Genomic DNA, 20,363 nt, shown 5'->3' on the forward strand with positions numbered 1-20,363 from the left:
TTGGGTTAAGATCTGGACTCTGACTTGGCCATTTCAAAACACAGATTTTCTTCTTTTTAAACCACTCTGTTGATGATTTACTCTTGTCTTCTGTGTCACTGCCTGGTTGCATCATCCAACTTTATAAAGTTTTAAGTGAAGGACCACTACCATGACATCCTCTTGTAAAATGTCCTGATACAATTTTGAATTCATTGTTCCCTCAACGATTGCAAGTTGTCCATGCCCTGAGGCAGAAAGCAGCCCCAAAACATGATGCTCCTTCCACCATGCTTCACAGCTGGGGTGAGGTTTTGGTGTTGGAGCGCAGTGTCCTTTTTCCTCCAAACATAACAGTGTGTATTTCTGTCAAAAAGTTCAACTTTTGTCTCATCTGGCCACAGAACTTTGTTCCAGAAGTGTCGTGGACATCCAGGTGGTGCTTGCAAACTTGGAACACCAGACTCCAAATAGCTTTTGGAGAAGGCATTACCCCAGAAGTTCACATCTTTTTTGAACCTCAACTGCGATTACTTAAATAGTATACTTAGTAATGACAAGTACAATTGTTTGTGTTATTGATTTAGGCAAACTGTTTGTCTATTACTGCGACAGATGAAGAAGACCCCATTTTGAGTAATTAATGAGGAAAACAGGTAATAAAGGATTCACAAACTTTTTCTTGCAACTGTATACAATTGCTTTTCAAACATTAATATTCAAAGATCTGAAGACAAACTTTGCAATGAAACATGAATGACACTCCTCAACTTTTATAAATTCATGAGCATGAATTTCCTCATTTTAGCATGAATTCAGTTTGCTTCCCATCCAAAATGCAAAAGTTTATAAAGTAACAATTACTGTAAATTCTGGTGTATAAGCCGAGAATATGGCCCTAAATTTTGGTCCTAAAATTAGGGGGTCCGCTTGTACAGAGGGTACCAACTTTGGAAAAACGAATACATGGAAGACCGGATTTATTGGCTGTCTTTGAGTCAAATACAAAAGAAAATACAAACACTTATGAAATCTACACAAAAGAAAAGATCTACAAAACACACATCTAGTGGCTGGAGCACGGACATCAAACCACCAGGGATGACTGCAATGTCCGTATTTTCAGCTTTCCATGTTGCTTTTATTTCACCTGACAAGTGCGCTTTGAACATATCCCAGACAAGTAGCGATTTTTCCTTCCTGAAACCTTCAGGACGTCAATGCCACACCTCTTTAACCCACTTCAAGCAACCCGCTTCGTCCATCCAGCCACGTTCTTGAACGTAAACAACACCCCACAGGAATTTTTCTCTCTTTGGGAATGTTTTCCTCTTTAAAATCACCATCGGTGGTGGTTTGGTCCCATCAGCCATAAATGTCAGTAAATTGTTGCTTCTCGTGTCCAGTTGTTTTGACAAGGACTGTTTTCTCCCCCTTCTGATTGACAGCGCGGTTGCCAGAAAAATCAAAGAACATTGGTGTCTCGTCCATGTTACCAATCAGTAAGAGTGGGTAAGAATGTGCCTTTTGATGCATGATTACAAACTATTGGAAGGCCGTAATCTTATTCTCAAGGTCGCTCGGCAACTTCTGAGCAATCTTTGTTTATTGTCTCAAAACAAGATCATGTCTATACTTAAATTGGGTGCACCAACTTTGCGTAGCTTTGAAATTTTCGCTGACTTCACAGTGTTTTTCGGCCCATTTCAACGCTTGAACTCGAATCATTTCTCCGGTAACAATGTATCTGGATGATCGCTGGTGATTCACCCACTCTAAAACTTTTTCTTCCAGTTCTGGCAACTGGCATGTTTTCCCCCAGCTTGCACATTTCGTCTTTGGCATTTCCCTCAGCATGTCCTCTGCCTTTCTCCACTCTCACTTGCTTCTCGTTTACACTAAACTTCTTAGCAGCTGCAGAATTATTTGTTCCTTTAGCAAAATCAACAACCTTCAGCTTGAAGCCAGCATCATATCGCATTTGTTTTAATCTTTTGTACATGGTGGTCGCAAACTCAATACTGAGTACACGTACTGATCCCACCACCCCGTGTTATGTTTTAACTAGATTACGATGGGCGCTAAATGGTTTCAAGAGGATTACATTTCAGAGGATTCTTTATCATTGGGAACCCAATCCAAAACTTCCCTCCCTGATTTATTTATTAAGAATTCGCCTATAATGCTCTACAATATGTAGGCCTATCTTCTTAGCAGCTACTGGTTCACAAAATTTCCAGGTTCCAGATCCAGCAAAGCTGAGTGCCGGCATGTGAGATCTTGTGATCTTTTCTGGTTAGACCAAAAACCTCTACAAAAGGGGTCAGCTTATACACTGGAATTTACGGTAATAGCAAACATCCTGAATATCATAATTACTCCTTCATATGTTGACGAACAATTTGAAAAATAGATCGTTGAATTTCAGTTTTTGCTACAAATCACACCATAGCCCATATTCACCATCTTTTTCTTAGCAGTTAAACACACTTCAGACCTTCCTCACCTATCCTTCCAGTGTATCTCTCATTAACCTGGGAATGTGGATCGAATGGGAAATAAACATCCATAAATTTGTTTATTAGCCACTGCAATGAAGCCTTGAGCAAGAGATTATATTATGTGAAGAGATTAGTAACTAAAAAAAATCCAAAAAGCAATGACCCAAAAGTAAGCTTGATGCCTTAAATCTAACTCCAAATCTGATGTCTAGGACATCATGGCCAAGAGCTCAGCACCATGTTTCTATGAAGGGGGAGAAACGGTTGACATTTCAGGCTGAGATCCATCATCAGCCCTGTTGAAGGTTCTTGGTCAAACTGTCAATTATTTATATGCCCACCCCCATAGATGCTGCTTAACGTACCTCCAGCATTTTGAGTGTTACTCAATGTTTCCAGTAGCTGCAGAATATGTTCAGAAATATAACAGTCAGATATAAACATTATCTGCACAACAATCAAAGGCTGACTGTTTATACTATTGTCTTCCCTTTTGCATTGGAATTTAACTCAGCCATCCTGCCACCACTCCCAAACTAACCCAAGAATGAGATGTACTTCATATAAACCTTGTGAACGTTCATATAGATGTTGATTTTTTTTAAAAAGCAGGTTAAAGCAGCCAAACTAAAAGAAAACTGTAAGTTAAACACATTGCAGCACCTTTCTATGGAGTACTTCTGAGAATAACATACCAAAATCACACCATAATGTGTGGAACAAGACCATGTAGAGGAAATAAATAATATTCTCAGCTATCATATCACTGTTGCATCCAAGTACAAAGTGCTATGTCCAATAATTCTCTGCGTCTCCATGGTATCAGTCAAACAGTAACTTGATTTTGAAAACATTACAGAAAGATGTAGTCATAGTCATAGCGAAATACAGCAGAGAAAGAGCCTATACAGTCCATGCTGAACCATTTAAATTGCCTAGACCCATTGATCTGCACCTGGACCATAGCCCTCCATACCCTTCCATCCATGTACCTATCCAAATTTCTCTTAAACATCGAAATCAAAACCCCTCCACCACCTGTGCTGGCAGCTCGTTCCACACCATCAATATCCCGAGTGAAGTTTACCCTCGTGTCCTCACTCACCTTTCATCCTTAAACCATGACCTCTAGTTGTAGTCTCACTCAACCTCAGTGGAAAAGCCTGCTTGCCTTTATTTTATCTACACCACTGATAATTTTCCATACCTTTATCAAACCTTCCCTCAATCTTCTACATTCTAGGGAATAAAGTTCTAACTTAGTCTTTCCCTGTAACTCAAGTCCTCTAGTTCTGACATCCTTGTAAATTTTCTCTGTACTCTAGCAATCTTATTTTCATCTTTCCTGTAGGTGGGTGACCGAAACTGTACACAATCCTCCAAATTACGCCATCTCCAATGTTATATAACATTGTTCCCAGTTCTGATTTATGAAACCAATGTGTCAAAAGCTTTCTTTACAACCCCATCTACTTGTGACGCTACTTTCAATGAATCATGGACCTATATTCCCAGATCCGTTTGTTCTACCACACTCCTCAGTTTCCCTTCGGGAGTTATTCTTTTGAACCGTCTGTATAACCTGGCATTTTTGCGACATTCTGAAGGATTCAGTGAACTGGACTCTTGAGGACTGAAGTGGCAGGGCCTGGGCCCAAAAGAGCGAAAAACAAACTGACGTTTGGCCGAGTTAAGCGCCAAGCCAGATTAAAAAGATCAAGTGTCTAGGCCAAGGATGAAAGGTAAACTGCTGTTCAACCCACTAATCTGAGAGGTTTACTTACTTCGCTGCTGAACTGATTCTGCAGCTGTGGCTTGCAACCATCAACACTCGCCTCAAAGCTAAACTGAATCCATGGCTGTGGACTCACTTTCGGGGACTCTGCAGTTCAGATTCTGTGTGGGATTTGTTTTTTTTAATTAAATGCGTGATTTGTTCTTTTGTTTTAAACAGACATCGGGTGTTTGAATGTCTCAGCTGCATGGGTTTTTTTTTTAAAAAAATGAGTTCTACTGTGTTTCGTTTTGTGGCTGCCTGCAAGATGACAAATCTCAAGGTTGTATATAGTTTCCATACTTTAAACTTCAATATTTGAGAACTAGGTTAGGATACAAACCCAGAACCTCGTTTTATGAGCCTTAAGAAGAGGACTGTATGTACCCCTACACCAACAATCTCAGTGTTAGATAAGTGAGTCAGATAATCAATAGAGTTCTCCCTTCTCGGGAAGAAGAAACAAGTACATGAACTAGAGTGGGAAGAGTGAAATAGTACACTTATCTATCCAAGTTATTTTTGAATCATTTTGAATAAGGGGCACAAGCTGAGTGCAACTTCTTTTCTTCTAGGTTAAGATACAGCCACCAGCACTGGCAAGTGCTTTTTGTCTGACAAATAAAGCTCAGAAGAAAACACTCATGACTGTGCACTAACTGTCAGAAAGCCCTCAAGGACCAAACTGCTAACATTTTCAAAAAACATTATTGCCATCTTTTTTAGGGCTGGCTGGCCAGTTTCTAACTATCAAAAGCTGAAAATAGGTTAAATCACCAGATCTTGAGGCCAGTTCCTTGGAAAAGTTCAAAATATTTTAATTTTTGAAAACTTAGATGAACAAAGTGCTTCCAGAAGTATTTTTAACTTGTATTTCAATCAAACCAAACAATTTAGACTTGCATACTTGCACAGTATTTTTAGGAAAACAAACTTACATGACATTGAGTGGTAAACGCTCGGCCAATATTGACCACTGTCTCTTTTCATCCACACTCGAATTGTTCTAGAAAAAGAATTACATTGTCAAATTGATTTTTGAAAAAAAATGTTTAACTTAATAAGAAACCAAAACAGTTCATTTGCAAGGAGACAAACTCTGATTTCTGCAGCCGCCAAATCAGGAGATTTATGAAGAACCAGATAAAGCACACCTGCAAGCACTCAACATCAAGACATCTAAATAAACGACATGGGCAAAGCTACAAGGAACATTCTGTGAACACTTAATCTCTTCCAACGAAGTCAGTATTTTACCATTGACTGTTTTAGTCAGGCAATAGCATTACAGTGAAAGATCCTGTTCCTGCTGAATGCTTCAATTCTGAAAGGTGCAAGCCAATGGGCCACCCTGAATCAGCTTCCTTAACTTGCTTCTTTGGTAATCTATAATTCCAATATCAGACTGGGAAGAGCTTTACTGGGACTGAAGAGTAGAGCTGTTGTCCCTAACACAGAACTAGCTACTCAAATACCTCGCTCTTACACCAAGAGCTGTTCCAATGATGCCATAGTGTAACTACACCACTGCTCATTGGAAATTGACATTGTGATGCAAGATGTATCTACTCTAATACAAACATTGCACCAAGTCCTGAAGGACACGGCCATTGACAACTGCAGGTAACTCTCGTATAGAGCTTTTGCTTGAAACTCAGCTTCTTCGGTCTTTTGGCCCAATGAAGAAAAACTGGCTCTTGTGACCAGCTGCACTTCATGGACAAAAATAGATCAGCCAACACACAATACAAAAATGCAACTGAACTCAAGGCACTAAGCAAAGTACATTTTCATCTAGTCTGCCACCAAATTTGCTTATTATTAGTCACATAGTATTTATTTTTTGAGATTTTCCACATTTTATGCTTTTATCTGAGAGTAAAATTCCAAGCAAATCATGCATTTTCTTGCAATAACTGAATCACAGGAGAGTTTGAGTAAATGTTTTTATCCTTTGTTTTAATAGGCTCAGATTACCTAATTAGTCTTAAACTAACCTGGTTTCAAAAAGAAAACAAGGCATACAGTGACAACATGGAGCCTAAATCAAAAACTCAATCAGCAACAACTCAACAGGGAGTAATCTGGCAGAGGAAAAAGAATCAACTTGATCATGGCAAAGAGAGATGAAAAAGTAAACTTCAACTGAGAAAGATCATTTTAAAACCAGCATGTTTGTTGAAGACCAAGTGTGATCTTCCTTCATCCAATCTGTCCCCATCAAGCCTTTGAAGGAATTCATAGCTCTCCAGTGACTTATGCTGGAGATAGAGTGAGTGTGCACAATATCTGCAGGATGCATTTCTGTAACTCAATGCTTGGTCACCAACAGTTCCAAACCTGCAAACTCCATAAAAGAAATGCCTACATAACAGCCACCTAAACTGACTACAATGAGTACAAGCACGCAGCATTAATATACTTATTGATACCTTAACGAATTTAGTTAGGGTAATGTTCACTTCCTTAATGCCTATGAAAAGGTAACGATAACAACAGAAATTTCACCACATTGCCTCTCTTGGCAATCCTTCAAGGATCAAGGATGACTTGTTTCCACATCAGTTCTGTGGGTTTTCAGGTGGCTGACTAAACCACTGAAGGCACTGGAAACTGTGCTGTGAGGTCGATGGGTAGTTCTCCCTTTACCATTTTCCCTTGGGCTTTTATAGGCTCTAAAGTGACACAGAGTGTTTTGTCTTCATTTAGACTGGTTCCAGGCCAGGGGCTCTCACATTCAGATTGCTAGTTCTCCCTCAAAGGTTACTCACAGGGCATTCAAAATATTTTCTTATTTCTCCTGGAAATCCTTGCTAAAACAGAGCAGGAAGCTGGAAATGTGAATGATTCCACTCATCACCACCAAATGAGATACCTTTGATATTGGAGGCATTGGCTAAGGAGAAAGTGTGATGTTGGTTACCTGATTCTGCCAATGGCTTTGGACTATCCTCCAACAGAAATAATGTAACTGATACCTCGTGCTTTGAAGTGCCTGCTGCAGATGGCATATTTTCTAAGCGGACATAGATTACTGCTCTCTAGTACAACCTGATCTTACTTTCAGGTTTAAAGTCTTAATCTTTAAATACTCTTTTCCTCAAATGGCTAAACAATGTAATAATGCACTTAATCTTTCACGTATGCCTCCTGCAGAAACTGGTTCCTGAGATACGTAAAGTGATACCCCACACCACCAAGTGCAAGAACAACTTCCCTTTAATTACCAAGTTTGTGAACCAACAGAAAGTATTTATCTCTACAACTTAGCAGAACTCTGAACTCTTTGGCCACCTTGCATTAAAATGAAATGTTTTTTCATTCTAATTGTGTTCTTTCTTGTAAATGTAAATTTGTTTATGTTTTTCTTACATATATGATGCAAATATGCATAAATGTTCTAATGCATGTGATAATCAACTCAACCGAGTTCTCCCCTCCCCAACCCCTCAGTGTTGCACTGAGTGAGTAAACACTGATCTGGAGTTCAATGACTGAATATTGTTAGTACACCACAGTTTGATGGAAAACGCTGGAGTATCTTCACAGCAGAGGTGACAGATGCAAACAATTCTCCTTTTGCCCCGTAAATTCATTTGATTAAAGGAGGAACCTTGTCAGAAGTGCTGAAGATGAAGAACCTGATGGACTTCCAGTCAGCATGTTTTGTGATTCAGAGAGGAATCCATCAACAGCTGCATTCACACAAATCTTACCATTTACTTTATTAGGGAGTACTTCTTGACATTTTGGTAAGCTTGATCAAAGACCACCTGGTAAATTCCTGCTATCTTATAGACAGTACACAGTAGCCACAATTTACAAAGTAAGTATTTTAAAATGTTACCTATCAAGCAGACTACATCTTCCAGAAGATAAAGCTTGAATAGCGATGAAGTTGCACTCATGCAGGCAAGTGAAGTGTTTGCCATGAAACTTCTGATTTGTGCTTTGTAGATGGTGAAAAGTTCAATGGAATTATCACACAATATCCAACCTCAAAACAGCTTTCAATATACTAACTGGCTGGAAAAGTTTCTGGCACATTCTTTTATTCATTACTGCCACACTGACTGGTTTATGGAAGGTCAATGGTATTTGTGAAACACAACTCAATAAAGTCAGTAATTCAAAAGAGTGGGTGAGCAAATGCTACCTGTTTGACTTGTGCAGCTCATTTCAACGAAATCCAAAGACTAATAATTGTTCTTAATGCTCCTATCAGTTTTCACATGACTGAGTTACGATTTTCATTGCTGCTCTCTCTACTCTCATGACTGTGTACCGAGCACAGCTCAGGCACCATCTATTAATCTGTTGATGAGACCACCGCTGTTGGTAGAATTTCAGATGGTGATGAAGTGGCATTTTGGAGGGAGATTAGCCGGTTGAGAATTTTTGCAACAGCAACCACTCAACATCACCAAGAGCAATGAATTAATTGTAGACTTCAGGAAGGTGAAGGTGGGAGAATACACAAAAGTCTTCTCTGAGGAGTTGGCAGTGGAAAAGGTGAACAACTTGTAGTTCCTGGACTCACCTCATTGATGCAGTCACCAAGGAGGCATGTCTACTTACTTAGGAGTTCGAGGAGATTTTAAATGTCACCACAGACTCTTGTGAATGTCTACTGATGTTTGCTAGAGAGCATTTTGACTGGTTGCATCAGAGCCTGGTATAGAGGCTCCAATGTGCAAGATCACAAGAAACTGCAATGAGCTCCATCACAAGACATAATGTTCCCACTTTCAAGTACACCTTGAAGAGTCGATGCCTCAAAAAGGCAGCGTCCATCACTGAGGACCTTCTCACCATCTGGGACATGGCCTCTTATTACAACCTTCAAGGAGTAGGTACATGAAAGAGCCAGAAGACCCTCATTCAGTTCAGAAATAGTTTCTTCCCCACCGCCAGATTTGAACAGTCCATGAGCATTGGCTCATCTTGTTTCACACAATTTCTGTAATTTGTAATAATTCTTATTGCTTTACACAGTACCGCTGATGTAGAACAAATTTCACATCAAACAAGTGAAAATAAACATGATTCCGTTCAATGCTTTTGGAAAGCAAAAATAATCACTTCAATTAAATCTAATTTAACCTTCTTTCTTTTCAAAAAAGATCTGAACCCAAACTCAGTTTTTGAAGAATTCCAGCCCTTATATTTGATCACTGTATCCAAATTTACTGCACAGGTTCTTTAAAATAAGCAACCGAGTTTAATTTTAAACCAAGCCACAAACTCTGCTGATGGGAGCTGTTGTTGTTCTTGAACAAATCACTACCACACAGAGACTGAATGCCAATTCTCTGCCTTTCATCATAGTTCCCTCTGGACCACAATTGCACCACTAAATGAGGCGATTGCCTCCTAGGCTTTGGAACAACCATGGCTCTGAAGCCAAGGACAGAACAGTTCTCATTCACCCTGCAGATTTGCCTTTACTCTGCTAAACTTCCTTCCACAGGGTCCTGCTCAATCCTGCAGTTAGCTTCTTTTCACTTCCCCAAGATCTCCAAGTAGACCCACAGTTTCAATCTATTCTGATCAAACAGAACTTACTCCTTCCTATATTATTACTTCTCCATCTATAAAGGTTTTAACATCTTCCACCACTTCTATGGTTTACCATTTCCCATTTTCAACTGACTCTTTTAAATCATCTGACATCAGCAAGTCAACTGGGCTGCCCTTTGAAGAGAGGTCTGAGCAGTCCCCTTATACCTTCTCTCTTCCCCTCATCTGCCTGAGCTCCATCCCATTTTAAATTCCAAATTAAAGGATAATCCGTATGGTCCAAGCTGTGCTTAAATGTATTCAACGCACAAGCACAGCTTGGACCATTTATGTTTCAGAGTTGGACCAGAGTTTATGTTTCAATCCCATTCTTATATCAATAATGTTATTCAATGTTACTTCCTGCTCTCATCAAGAATTTGGAGTATGTCACCAGTGTGTCCCTAGTCTTTACCTACCACCCCACTGGCCTCCGTATCAATTACATTTTCTTCACAATTTCTGCCATATCAAATGGTACCCCATCACTCCCCCACCCCTCCATCACATTCTCCATTTTCCATAGGGAAACCTCCTTGTCCATTCTGCCTTTCTGGCACTCATCCATCCAAGTGTGACAAGTGCTACACTGGCCCCTACACCTCCTCCTTCACCCTAAGTCAGAACCCTAAACAGTCTTTCCAGATGAAATGACACGTCACCTGTGAGTGTGTTGGGGTCATTTACTGTATCTGGTGCTCACGATGCAACCTCCTCTGCAATAGAGACCCGATGCAGAATGGGGGCAGCTTTGTTAAACATCTTTGCTCCGACTGCCATAAAAGACAGGATCACCTGGTGACTACCCAGTTCAATTCAACTTTCCATTTCAAACCAGCAGGTATGGCTACAGTATCCTGTACTGCCACAGGGAGGTCAAACTCAGGTTGGAGGTGCAACACCTCATTCTGTTTCGAAAGCCTCCTACCTAATGGCATGAGCATCAATTTCTCTAACTGTGGTAATTTCTCTACCCCAGACTTTTTTCATTCCCCATTCTGTTACCCTCTTACTCCTTCACATCTCTGCCCATCACCTCTCCCTGGTTCTCCTCCTCTTTATTAATGATCCATTATCCTCGTGAAGATGAAGATTTTTACCTCCTCTCCTAACTTCTTACTTCAACCCACCCTACCCACTCACACATCAGCCCTTACCAAAACGTGCCAGCTTGTACTCCTTCCCCTCCCTCAACTTTTTTATTCTGGCTGTGAAAAAGACTAAGGAGCTAGTGGTGGACCTGAGGAGGGCTAAGGCACCGGTGACCCCTGTTTCCATCTAAGGGGTCAGTGTGGACATGGTGGAGGATTACAAATACTTGGGGATACGAATTGACAATAAACTGGACCGGTCAAAGAACACTGAGGCTGTCTACAAGAAGGGGCAGAGCCGTCTCTATCTCCTGAGGAGACTGAGGTCCTTTAAAATCTGCCGGACGATGCTGAGGATGTTCTACGAGGCTGTGGTGGCCAGTGCTATCATGTTTGCTGTTGTGTGCTGGGGCAGCAGGCTGAGGGTAGCAGACACCAACAAAATCAACAAACTCATTCTTAAGGCCAGTGATGTTGTGGGGGTGGAACTGGACTCTCTGACGGTGGTGTCTGAAAAGAGGATGCTATCCAAGTTGCACGCCATCTTGGACAATGACTCCCATCCACTCCATAATGTACTGGTTAGGCACAGGAGTACATTCAGCCAGAGACTCATTCCACCGAGATGTAACACTGAGCGTCATAGCAAGTCATTCCTGCCTGTGGCCATCAAACTTTACAACTCCTCCCTCGGAGTGTCAGACATCCTGAGCCAATAGGCTGGTCCTGGACTTATTTCCACTTGGCATGATTAACTTATTATTATTTAAGGTTTTCTATTACTATATTTCTACACTATTCTTGGTTGGCGCGGCTGTAACGAAACCCAGTTTCCCTCGGGATCAATACAGTATGTCTGTCTGCCCCATTCCTTTCCAGTCCTGATGAGGGGTCTCAGCCTGATATGCTGACTATTTATTCCCCTCCATAGATGCTACACAACTTGGAGTTCCTCCAGCATTTTGTGTGCATAGCTTAAGACTTCCATCACCTCTAGAGTCTCATGTCTGTTACTTTGTTGCAAGCTTCTGCCCTCCTCTCAAGACAAATCTATCTACCATGCATCCTTCTTGGACTCCATTTCATGCTTCCAGTTTCTCCAGCCCCACCTCATAATTTCTGATTAAAACACACACACCTCTAAAATGTCTTCCTTCTTAACTATAGTTGTTCCATTCCCCAAGTCTCTGCTCCACTTTCCCTTCCCCCTCCCTTCCTCACTTTCCACCCCACCACACTCCACATTCAAATTATCTTAACTGCTGCCACCTTCAAGCATACCACAATCTCCAAACACAACTTCCCTTTCCAGCATTCAATGGAGATCATTCCCTATGCAATAACCCACAAGTTCATTCTTTTACCTAGACCAACTGCCAATTCTGCTCATCACGGACACTAGAGATGCAAAGCCATCTCTTCATTTCTCCCTTCACATTGTGTAGGGATCCACACTTTCCAGGTGAAATAGCAATTTGCATATGCATATTCCTCTTATTGTATTGCATTCAGTAATCTCAATGCTGTTTCTACAGCAAATGTTGAGTGAGACACTGCTTTAAAGAACACGACTCTTCAATCAATAAAGATACCCAGAGCTTCTACACTCAGTGGACACTTTATTAAGTGCACCTGTTCGTTAATACAAATATCTAATCAGCCAATCATGTGGTAACAACACAATGCATTAAACCATGCAGACATGGTCGAAAGGCTCAGTGGTTCTTCAGAGTAAATATCAGAATGGGGAAGAAATGTGATTGAGGTGCCAGAGTGATTATTCATACCAGACGCCATGGTTTGCACATCTCAGAAACAGCTGAACTCCTGGGATTTTTATGCACATCAGTCTCTAGAATTTACAGAGAACAATGTGAAAGCCAATGAGCGACAGTTCTGTGAGAGAAAATGCCTGTCCATGGTCAGAGGAGAATGGCCAGCTGTTTCACGCTGACAGGAAGGTGACAGTAACTCAAATAACCATGTGTTACAATAGCGTTGTGTGGAAGAACATCTCTTGAGTGCCACACCTTGAAGAAGTGATAGGCTAAAGCAGCAGAAGACCACAAACACAAGATATAGGAGCAGAGCAGAATTAGGCCATTTCGCCCAAAGTCTGCTCCACCATTTCATCATGACTAATCCATTTTCTCCTCTCAGCACCTATCTTCCCCACCTCCCCCCATATGCCTTCAATCCCTGAGCAATCAAGAATCTATCAACCACTGCCTTAAATATACATAAAGACTTGGCCTCCACAGCTGCCTGTGATAAGGAATTCCACAGATTCACCTCCCGTAGATTCCTCCTCATGTCCATCCTGAAAATACATCCCTCTGAGGCTGTGTCCTCTTGTCTTAAGAGTGGATGTGGAGATGTTTCCTGTGGTGGGAGAGCCTATCAAGGCCTTTCACCATTCGATAGGTTTCAATGAGGTCACCCCTCATTCTTCTGAATTCTAGTGAATACAGGCCCAGAGCCATCATATGACGAGCCGTTCAATCCTGGAACCATTTTTGTGAACCTCCTTTGAACCCTCTCCAGTGTCAGCACATCTGAAGTAAGGTAAGGGACCCAAAACTGCTCACAATACTCCAAGTGAGGCCTCACCAGTGCTTTATGAAGTCTCAACATTAAGTGCTTGCTTTTATACTCTAGTCCTCTTGAAATTAATGCTTATATCACATTTGCTTTCCTCACCCAGACTCAACCTGCAAATTAACCTTTGGGGAATCCTGCACAAGGACTTCCAAGTCCCTTTGCACCTCAGACTTATGGATCACAGAATCTCTTCTCGGGAAGGCAGGACCTATACAAAAAGGGACAGGTTACACCTGAACCCAAGGGAGTCCAATATCCTTGCAGGCAGGTTGGCTAGAGTTGCTCGGGTGGGTTTAAACTACATTGACAGGGGGGTGAAAACCCGAGTGTTAGTGCTGAAGATGAGTTAGTTGGTTTACACAGAAGCAATGCGTGGTGAGATTTCTAGCAAGGAGAGGCTGATGATAGGGCATAGTTGCGACAACAGGAACCTTTGAGTCACAACATGAAAAGCAGATAAAATCAAAGAGGGTGAATACAGGACTGAAGGTGTTATATTTGAATGCGTTCGGTATACTGAATAAGGTAGATGAATAAGGCAGTTACAAATTGGCATGTATGCAACTTCTTTTCCTCCAGTCCTGATGAAGGATCTTGGACCAAAACATCAACTGTACTCTCTTCCATAGATGCTGCCTGGCCTGCTGAGTTCCTCCAACAATTTGTGTGTGTTATTGGATATCCAACATCTAAAGATTTTCTTCTGTTGGTGATTAGCATGTATGATATTGCCGGTCACACTGAATCATGGCTAAAAGATTATTGCTGGGAGCTTAACATCCAAGGATACACATTGTATCAATAGGACAGGCAGGAAGGCAGATGGGGTAGCATTGCTCTGGTGGTAAAAAAAAAAGAAATCAATTCATTATAAAGAGGAGACAAAGGTTTGGAAAATGTTGAATTGTTGTGGATAGAGCCAAGTAACTGCAAGGGCAAAAAGACCCTGATGGCAGTTATATAAACCCCAAAACAGTAGAAAAGATGTGGTCTACAATGGGAGATGGAAAATGCATGCCAAAAAGGCATTGTTTGAATAGTTACATGGGAATTCAATATACTGGAAGATTGGGAAAGTCAGGTTGGTGCTGGATTCCAAGAGGGGGAATTTACAGGATGCCTATGAGATGGCTTTTTAGAGCAACTCGTGGCTGAGCCCACTAGGGGATCAGCTATTCTGGATTGGGTGTTGTGCAATGAACTGGAATTGATTAGAGAACTAAGGGGCAAGTGATCATAATATGATCAAATCCATCTTTAAGAAGGAGAAGCTAAAGCCAAGTTATCAGTCTTTGAGTGAAGTTATGAGAATGAGAAGCATGAGAAAAGAGTTGGCCAGATTTGATCGGAAAAGAATACTGGGAGGGATGATGACAGAGCAGTAATGGCTGGAATTTCTGGAAGAAATTTGGAAGGCACGGGATATATATATATATTCCAAAGAGGAAGTCGTATTCTAAAGGCAATATGACACAACCGTGGCTAACAAGCAAAGTCAAAGCCAACATAAAAGCCAAAGGGAGGGCATATAATAGAGCAAAAATAAGTGGGAAGTTAGAAAATTGGAAGCTTTTAAATACCAAAAGCGCCAACTAAAAAAAGTCATTAAGATAAAGATGGTATATCAAAGTAAGCTAGCCAATAATATTCAAGAGGATACCAAAGTTTCTTCAGATCCATAGTGTAAAAGAGAAGAGAGTGGATATTGGACCACTGGAAAACGATGCTAGCAAGGTAGTCACGAGGAAATCTGCAGATGCTGGAAATTCAAACAACAACACACACAAAATGCTGGTGGAACACAGCAGGCCAGGCAGCATCTATAAGAAGAAGCGCTGTCGACGTTTCGGGCCGAGACCCTTCGAGGCAGTTATGGGGGACAAAGAAATGGCAGACGAACTGAATTAGTACTTTGCATCAGTCTTCACTGCAGAAGACATTAGCAGTATGGTGGGAGTTCCAGGTGTCAGGAGTCATGAAGTGTATGAAATTCCCATTACAGGGAGAAGGTTCTTGGGAACTGGAAGGTCTGAAGGTAGGTAAGTCACCTGGACCAGATTGATGGTGTGCACACCAGGATTCTGAAAGAGGTAGCTGAAGTGACTGTGGAGGTATCAATAATGATCTTTCAAGAAGCACTAGATACACTCAGTGGCCACTTTATTAGGTACAGGAGGTATCTAAAAAAAAAAGTGGCCACTGAGTGCATTTGCCATTCAATTTAATTCTTCATCCTATTAATTTGTCTTTAGCCTCTTCTGCTATCCCAAAATAATTAAAGCCCAAAGAACATTATTTTTGATTCAACAATTTCAGACAACCAAATCTTCTAAGTTTGCATCCTGTATGATTTTTTTTTTAATTGACATACAATGTGGTATAGACCCTTTCAGCACCGCCCAGCAATCCTCCAATTTAAACCTAGCCTAATCATAGGACAATCTACAATGACCAATTCATCTACCAACCAGTATATCTTTCGACTGTGGAAGGAAACCAGAGTACCACATGTGGTCACGGGGAGAACGTACTAACTCCTTCCAGGCAGCAGCAGAAATTGGACCCAGGTTGCTAGTACTGTAAAGCATTGTGCTAACCACGACACTCCCATGCCACCCACGATAAGATCAACTCTTGACCTCACAATCTACCTCATGATTTTGCACTTTTTCAGTAGCACTGATACATTATTCTGCATTGTTGGTGTTTTACCTTATTCTACCTCAATGCACTGTTTAAAAGTTTGATATGTATGAACAACGTGTGCAACACAAGCTTTTCACTCTACCTCAGAGCATGTGACAATAATAAACCAATACCAACACCAACCTGAACAGTAACTGTAACCTTCTCCATTGATGCTGCCTAACCTGTTGGATATTCCATTATGGGGTATTCTTTTATTTTAGACTTTCAGCAACAGGCTGCTTTGTAAGCTAGTTTTAACATTGCTTTAGCCCCCTCTATTTACATCTCAGATAGGCAATCTACATAATGAACAGGTATCATATGTCATCCAATCTCTTATTCATCTCCAAAAGACATAACTTAGCCCAGATGAAAGGACTTGAGCAGAAGTGTCTTTATTGTTCCTGCCTGATCTGCTCCAGATTCCACCACCTGCAGAGATTTGTCTTCGTTTCCTCCACTTCCATTCTCTTACTGCGATTTAAAAACCTGATTTCTAACATCACTAACCTGAACATTACCTCAGCATCTGTGGAAAGAGAAACAATTTCCAGCATTGTATTTTTGTTTAAAGATTTCCAAATGCTTAACTTTGTTTTTTGATCACTTTAAGTTCACTATGTCTGATAGAACATAAAATCATTATCCCAATATTTAGACTTTATTTTGAAAATTGTGCAAAGAACTAACTGAGTACATTGAACTGTTACATGAAGACAAGGGTGTCAATTTCTCTTGCTCTAAAATTACTGGAGCCTGAAATCTAAATGTTCTCTTACATTGCACCCACGTGTGAAGGAAAATTGAAATAAACTATTTTCAACTGGAAACCTTTCATGCATGCAAATGTTAAGATTAACCAGCAAATTGACATATTATTCTCATGGATTATTTTGTAGCTAGATGTAGAATGTCAACCTTTGCAAACGGATCATCGATTACGAGTGAGAGACACATTTGTGGCAAGTTCTGCAAGGAACTACGTGGCCTAAAAATATTTCAGGTCAAGATGAAATGCCTGGAGCAGGAGAGAGCAATGCAGTAGTCTGGATTCACTCCTTGTGAGATGCAGGTGCAGGAGGAACTCACCCCACCAAGTGCCAGAAACTCTCACTCCAGGCAGAGTAGCAGATCACCACTGGGTTAAGTGGTCTCCAGCAAGCCATCTGAGACTGAGCCTGCAGTTTGAGGAGGATGTAATCCATATCACTGAGGCAATAACCAAGAGAGATGTCAATAGACAACTCCAGACCACATCAACTATCATTGTCAGCTTTGCTGAGAGATTTGGCCTAGTGGAGAAGACCAGAGGAATAAACTGTAGGGCAGCCAAAATACACAAGCTGCATCAGGAGCTCCAATCCCTGACTTAACAGTACAGGGAAACGAGTGTGCAAGTGAACAAGAAAACCACCACTTGCCAAGCTTCGATACATCCTCAGAAGTAAGCTTATGACTGCACAGGGCAGAATGGCATTGAAAACGGGGAAGAGAGCCAGGAAATGAGTGCCTTTATTATGAACCCCTTTCGATTCACCAAGCAGCTGCTGGGGCACAAGCAGAGCAGGAACCTCGCATGCTCCAAACAAGAGATAGATCTACACCTTCAGGACTCCCTCAGCGCCTCAGAGGGGGGGAGACACTATAGCATCCTAGTAAATCCTCCTCCTCCTGCAGCTATGAACGGCAAGGAGCTCATCTGGAAGGAGATCCAGAAAGCAGTTAGAGCAGCCAGAGCTGGTTCTGCCCCTGGTCCCATCAGAGTACCCTATTAGGTGTAGAAGCACTGCTTGAAGTTCTTCCAGTACTTTGGAAATTTGTTAGGGTTATCTGGCATTGGGAAAAGGTCATATACCAGTGGAGGTGTGCACAGGAAGTCTGGATTGCCAAAGAGGAGAACTGCAAGGACTTAGAGAAGTTTAGATCCATCTTGCTGCTCAGTGTGGAAGAGAAGATAATTTTTCAGTGTCGTTTCCCATCACCCGACTGAGTTTCTTATCAACAATGGCTACATCGATGTATCTGTACAGAAAGGAGTGATTCCTAGAGTGGCAGGTGCCTGGAGTACTCAGGCATGGTATTCCAGCTGATCAGGGAAGCACATGAAGGAAAGGGAGATCTCGTCGCATTATGGCTAGACCCTGCCAACACATACTGGTCATCACCACATGAACCAGTGGAGATAGCGCTGAATTGACGACATGTTCTGAGGAAGATAAAGGACCTCATCTTGGACTGCTTTTGGAACTTCAGATTGAGAGTCTCCTCAGGAATGCCACACCACATTGGCACTGGCTCGAGAAGGGTAATTTAACCAGATGTACAATCTCTGATCTTCTTCTCCCTGATCATGAACGTGCCAATTAAGGCAGCCAAAATGGACTGTAGAGACCCTCTGATTAAGACAGGCATGGAGAGCCTTTATGGAGGAACTCACAGTGACAATTACATCAGTCCCAGGCAGTAGATTGAACCTCTTAAGCCCTTGATGATCATCGCATGGACTAGAATGAACTTTAAGACAGAGAAATCCAGGTCTCTGGTGTTAAAGAAAGGCAGACCTGGGGACAAGATCCATTTCCCCTTGGTTGGTGTTGCCATCATCCAGAAGTCAAGCAAGGAGTTAGAAGTGTGGCTCATCAGTGTGGTCATGTCAGGCCTACCTGGCAAGTTCAAGGGCTAAATCTACCAACACAGCACCCCCTCTTGAATCCTCTGGCCAAAGATGGAAAACAGAAGGAGGTATCCAAGTCAACAGTTGAGGCTCTTGAAAGATCAATGGCTACCTTCAAAGATGGCTGGGCCTCCCACGTAGCTTGAGCAGCAGTGCTCTGTATGGGAAGAGGAAGAAACTGCAGTTTCCAAATTCAGTAGACTGAACAACAAGTTTATGGCTTCCCATACAAGAGAGTTGATTTTGTAACAAGATTCCATCAGGCCCATCACAGAGACTGCTTAACGAGCCTCCAGATGGCTATGGATCAAGAGGTGTGACTCATGGACCAATGCTGCTGGGACACAAACCAGGGCCTGATGAACCCTGGCTGAGGGTGTCTGATGTTGAAAGACCCAAAACACTTGATGACCCAGGTTACGTCACTGATCATGTGCCTTAGCATTTCTTAGGATGCATCTCAGCATCAGGGATTAAAGTCATTATTGCATCCCATCACCATGTGATATACAAGTCTCATATGAATGTAGCTGAACTATTGACTTACAACAAACTGATTGAGTCACACAGCTTTCACTATTATGGATTATGTTATTTCTAAGGACCCGGCATCCACTTTGCTTGTTATTTAGGTTTGGTCTGTGGAGCATTTTACTAAGTACAATTACACAATTTTTTAAGCAAATTTTCACGTGCTTTTGGTTGTTTTCGTTTCTGTGTAGTGAAATCAAAGCTCAACAGTTGCAATCACTCACACACTGCAACCAAATTCAAATGAATCATTTCATAGTTAGCCGAGTTCTTTTCTCGAGTAAGTGAAACATCAGTAGCACTAGAGGATTAACAGCTGCTTCAAACCCTTTTTAATTGAGTAAAAAGAGGAAGAGATTGGAAGGCAGACTTGTATTCATATGGTACCTTTCACAACTTTAGGTCAACTTACCTTTCAGACAACAAAATACCTCTTAATTAAGGTCACTTCTGCAAAGTACATAAAATGCTGTGGTATATTTATGGACAGTAAAGACCAGAAAGTAATAATGATGCTGATTGAGGAATAAAGATGTGAAATCATGAGGGGGGGGGGGATTTCCCTATTCTTCCTTAAAATAATGCAGTAAGGCACTATGACATTGTCTTCATGGAAATGGGATGGTTTGGCATCTCATTGTAACTAGAATGGCAACTATATTATTATACACAAATCTGGAGTGGAACAGGAATCCATAACTTCCTGCTTTAGAAACAAGACTGCAATAAACTTAGCTAGTTTTCAGTTAAATATGGTACAAGGAGACTATCAACTACCAAATGAAGGTTAAGCAAAACCCTGGAGAGCAGAAATATTCAGGAAGTTTGGGGAAAACCATAGCAATTTCTTGGAGTTGATACAAACATACTAAACCAGGTGACCTCCCCCTACACTTTATGATTCATCTGCAAAGGTGATGGAATGCAAAGGATGTGAAATTAACATTTTGGCTGTAAAGAACATC

General features: G+C 41.3%; 1 protein-coding gene across 2 annotated transcripts in view; it reads right to left on the minus strand.

Annotated features, from left to right (window-relative positions):
* The window catches only part of wdfy2 (WD repeat and FYVE domain containing 2), a 65,246-nt gene that overhangs the window by 35,633 nt on the left and 9,250 nt on the right, over positions 1-20,363 (minus strand). For both annotated transcript variants that reach the window (XM_073045901.1, XM_073045902.1), the window contains exon 2: positions 5,193-5,260. In XM_073045901.1, coding sequence (XP_072902002.1) covers positions 5,193-5,260 — 68 coding nt within the window. The remainder of the gene's footprint in view (positions 1-5,192; positions 5,261-20,363) is intronic.

Source organism: Hemitrygon akajei, chromosome 5 (assembly GCF_048418815.1).
Source record: "Hemitrygon akajei chromosome 5, sHemAka1.3, whole genome shotgun sequence".
NCBI classification, from domain to species: Eukaryota; Metazoa; Chordata; class Chondrichthyes; order Myliobatiformes; family Dasyatidae; genus Hemitrygon; species Hemitrygon akajei.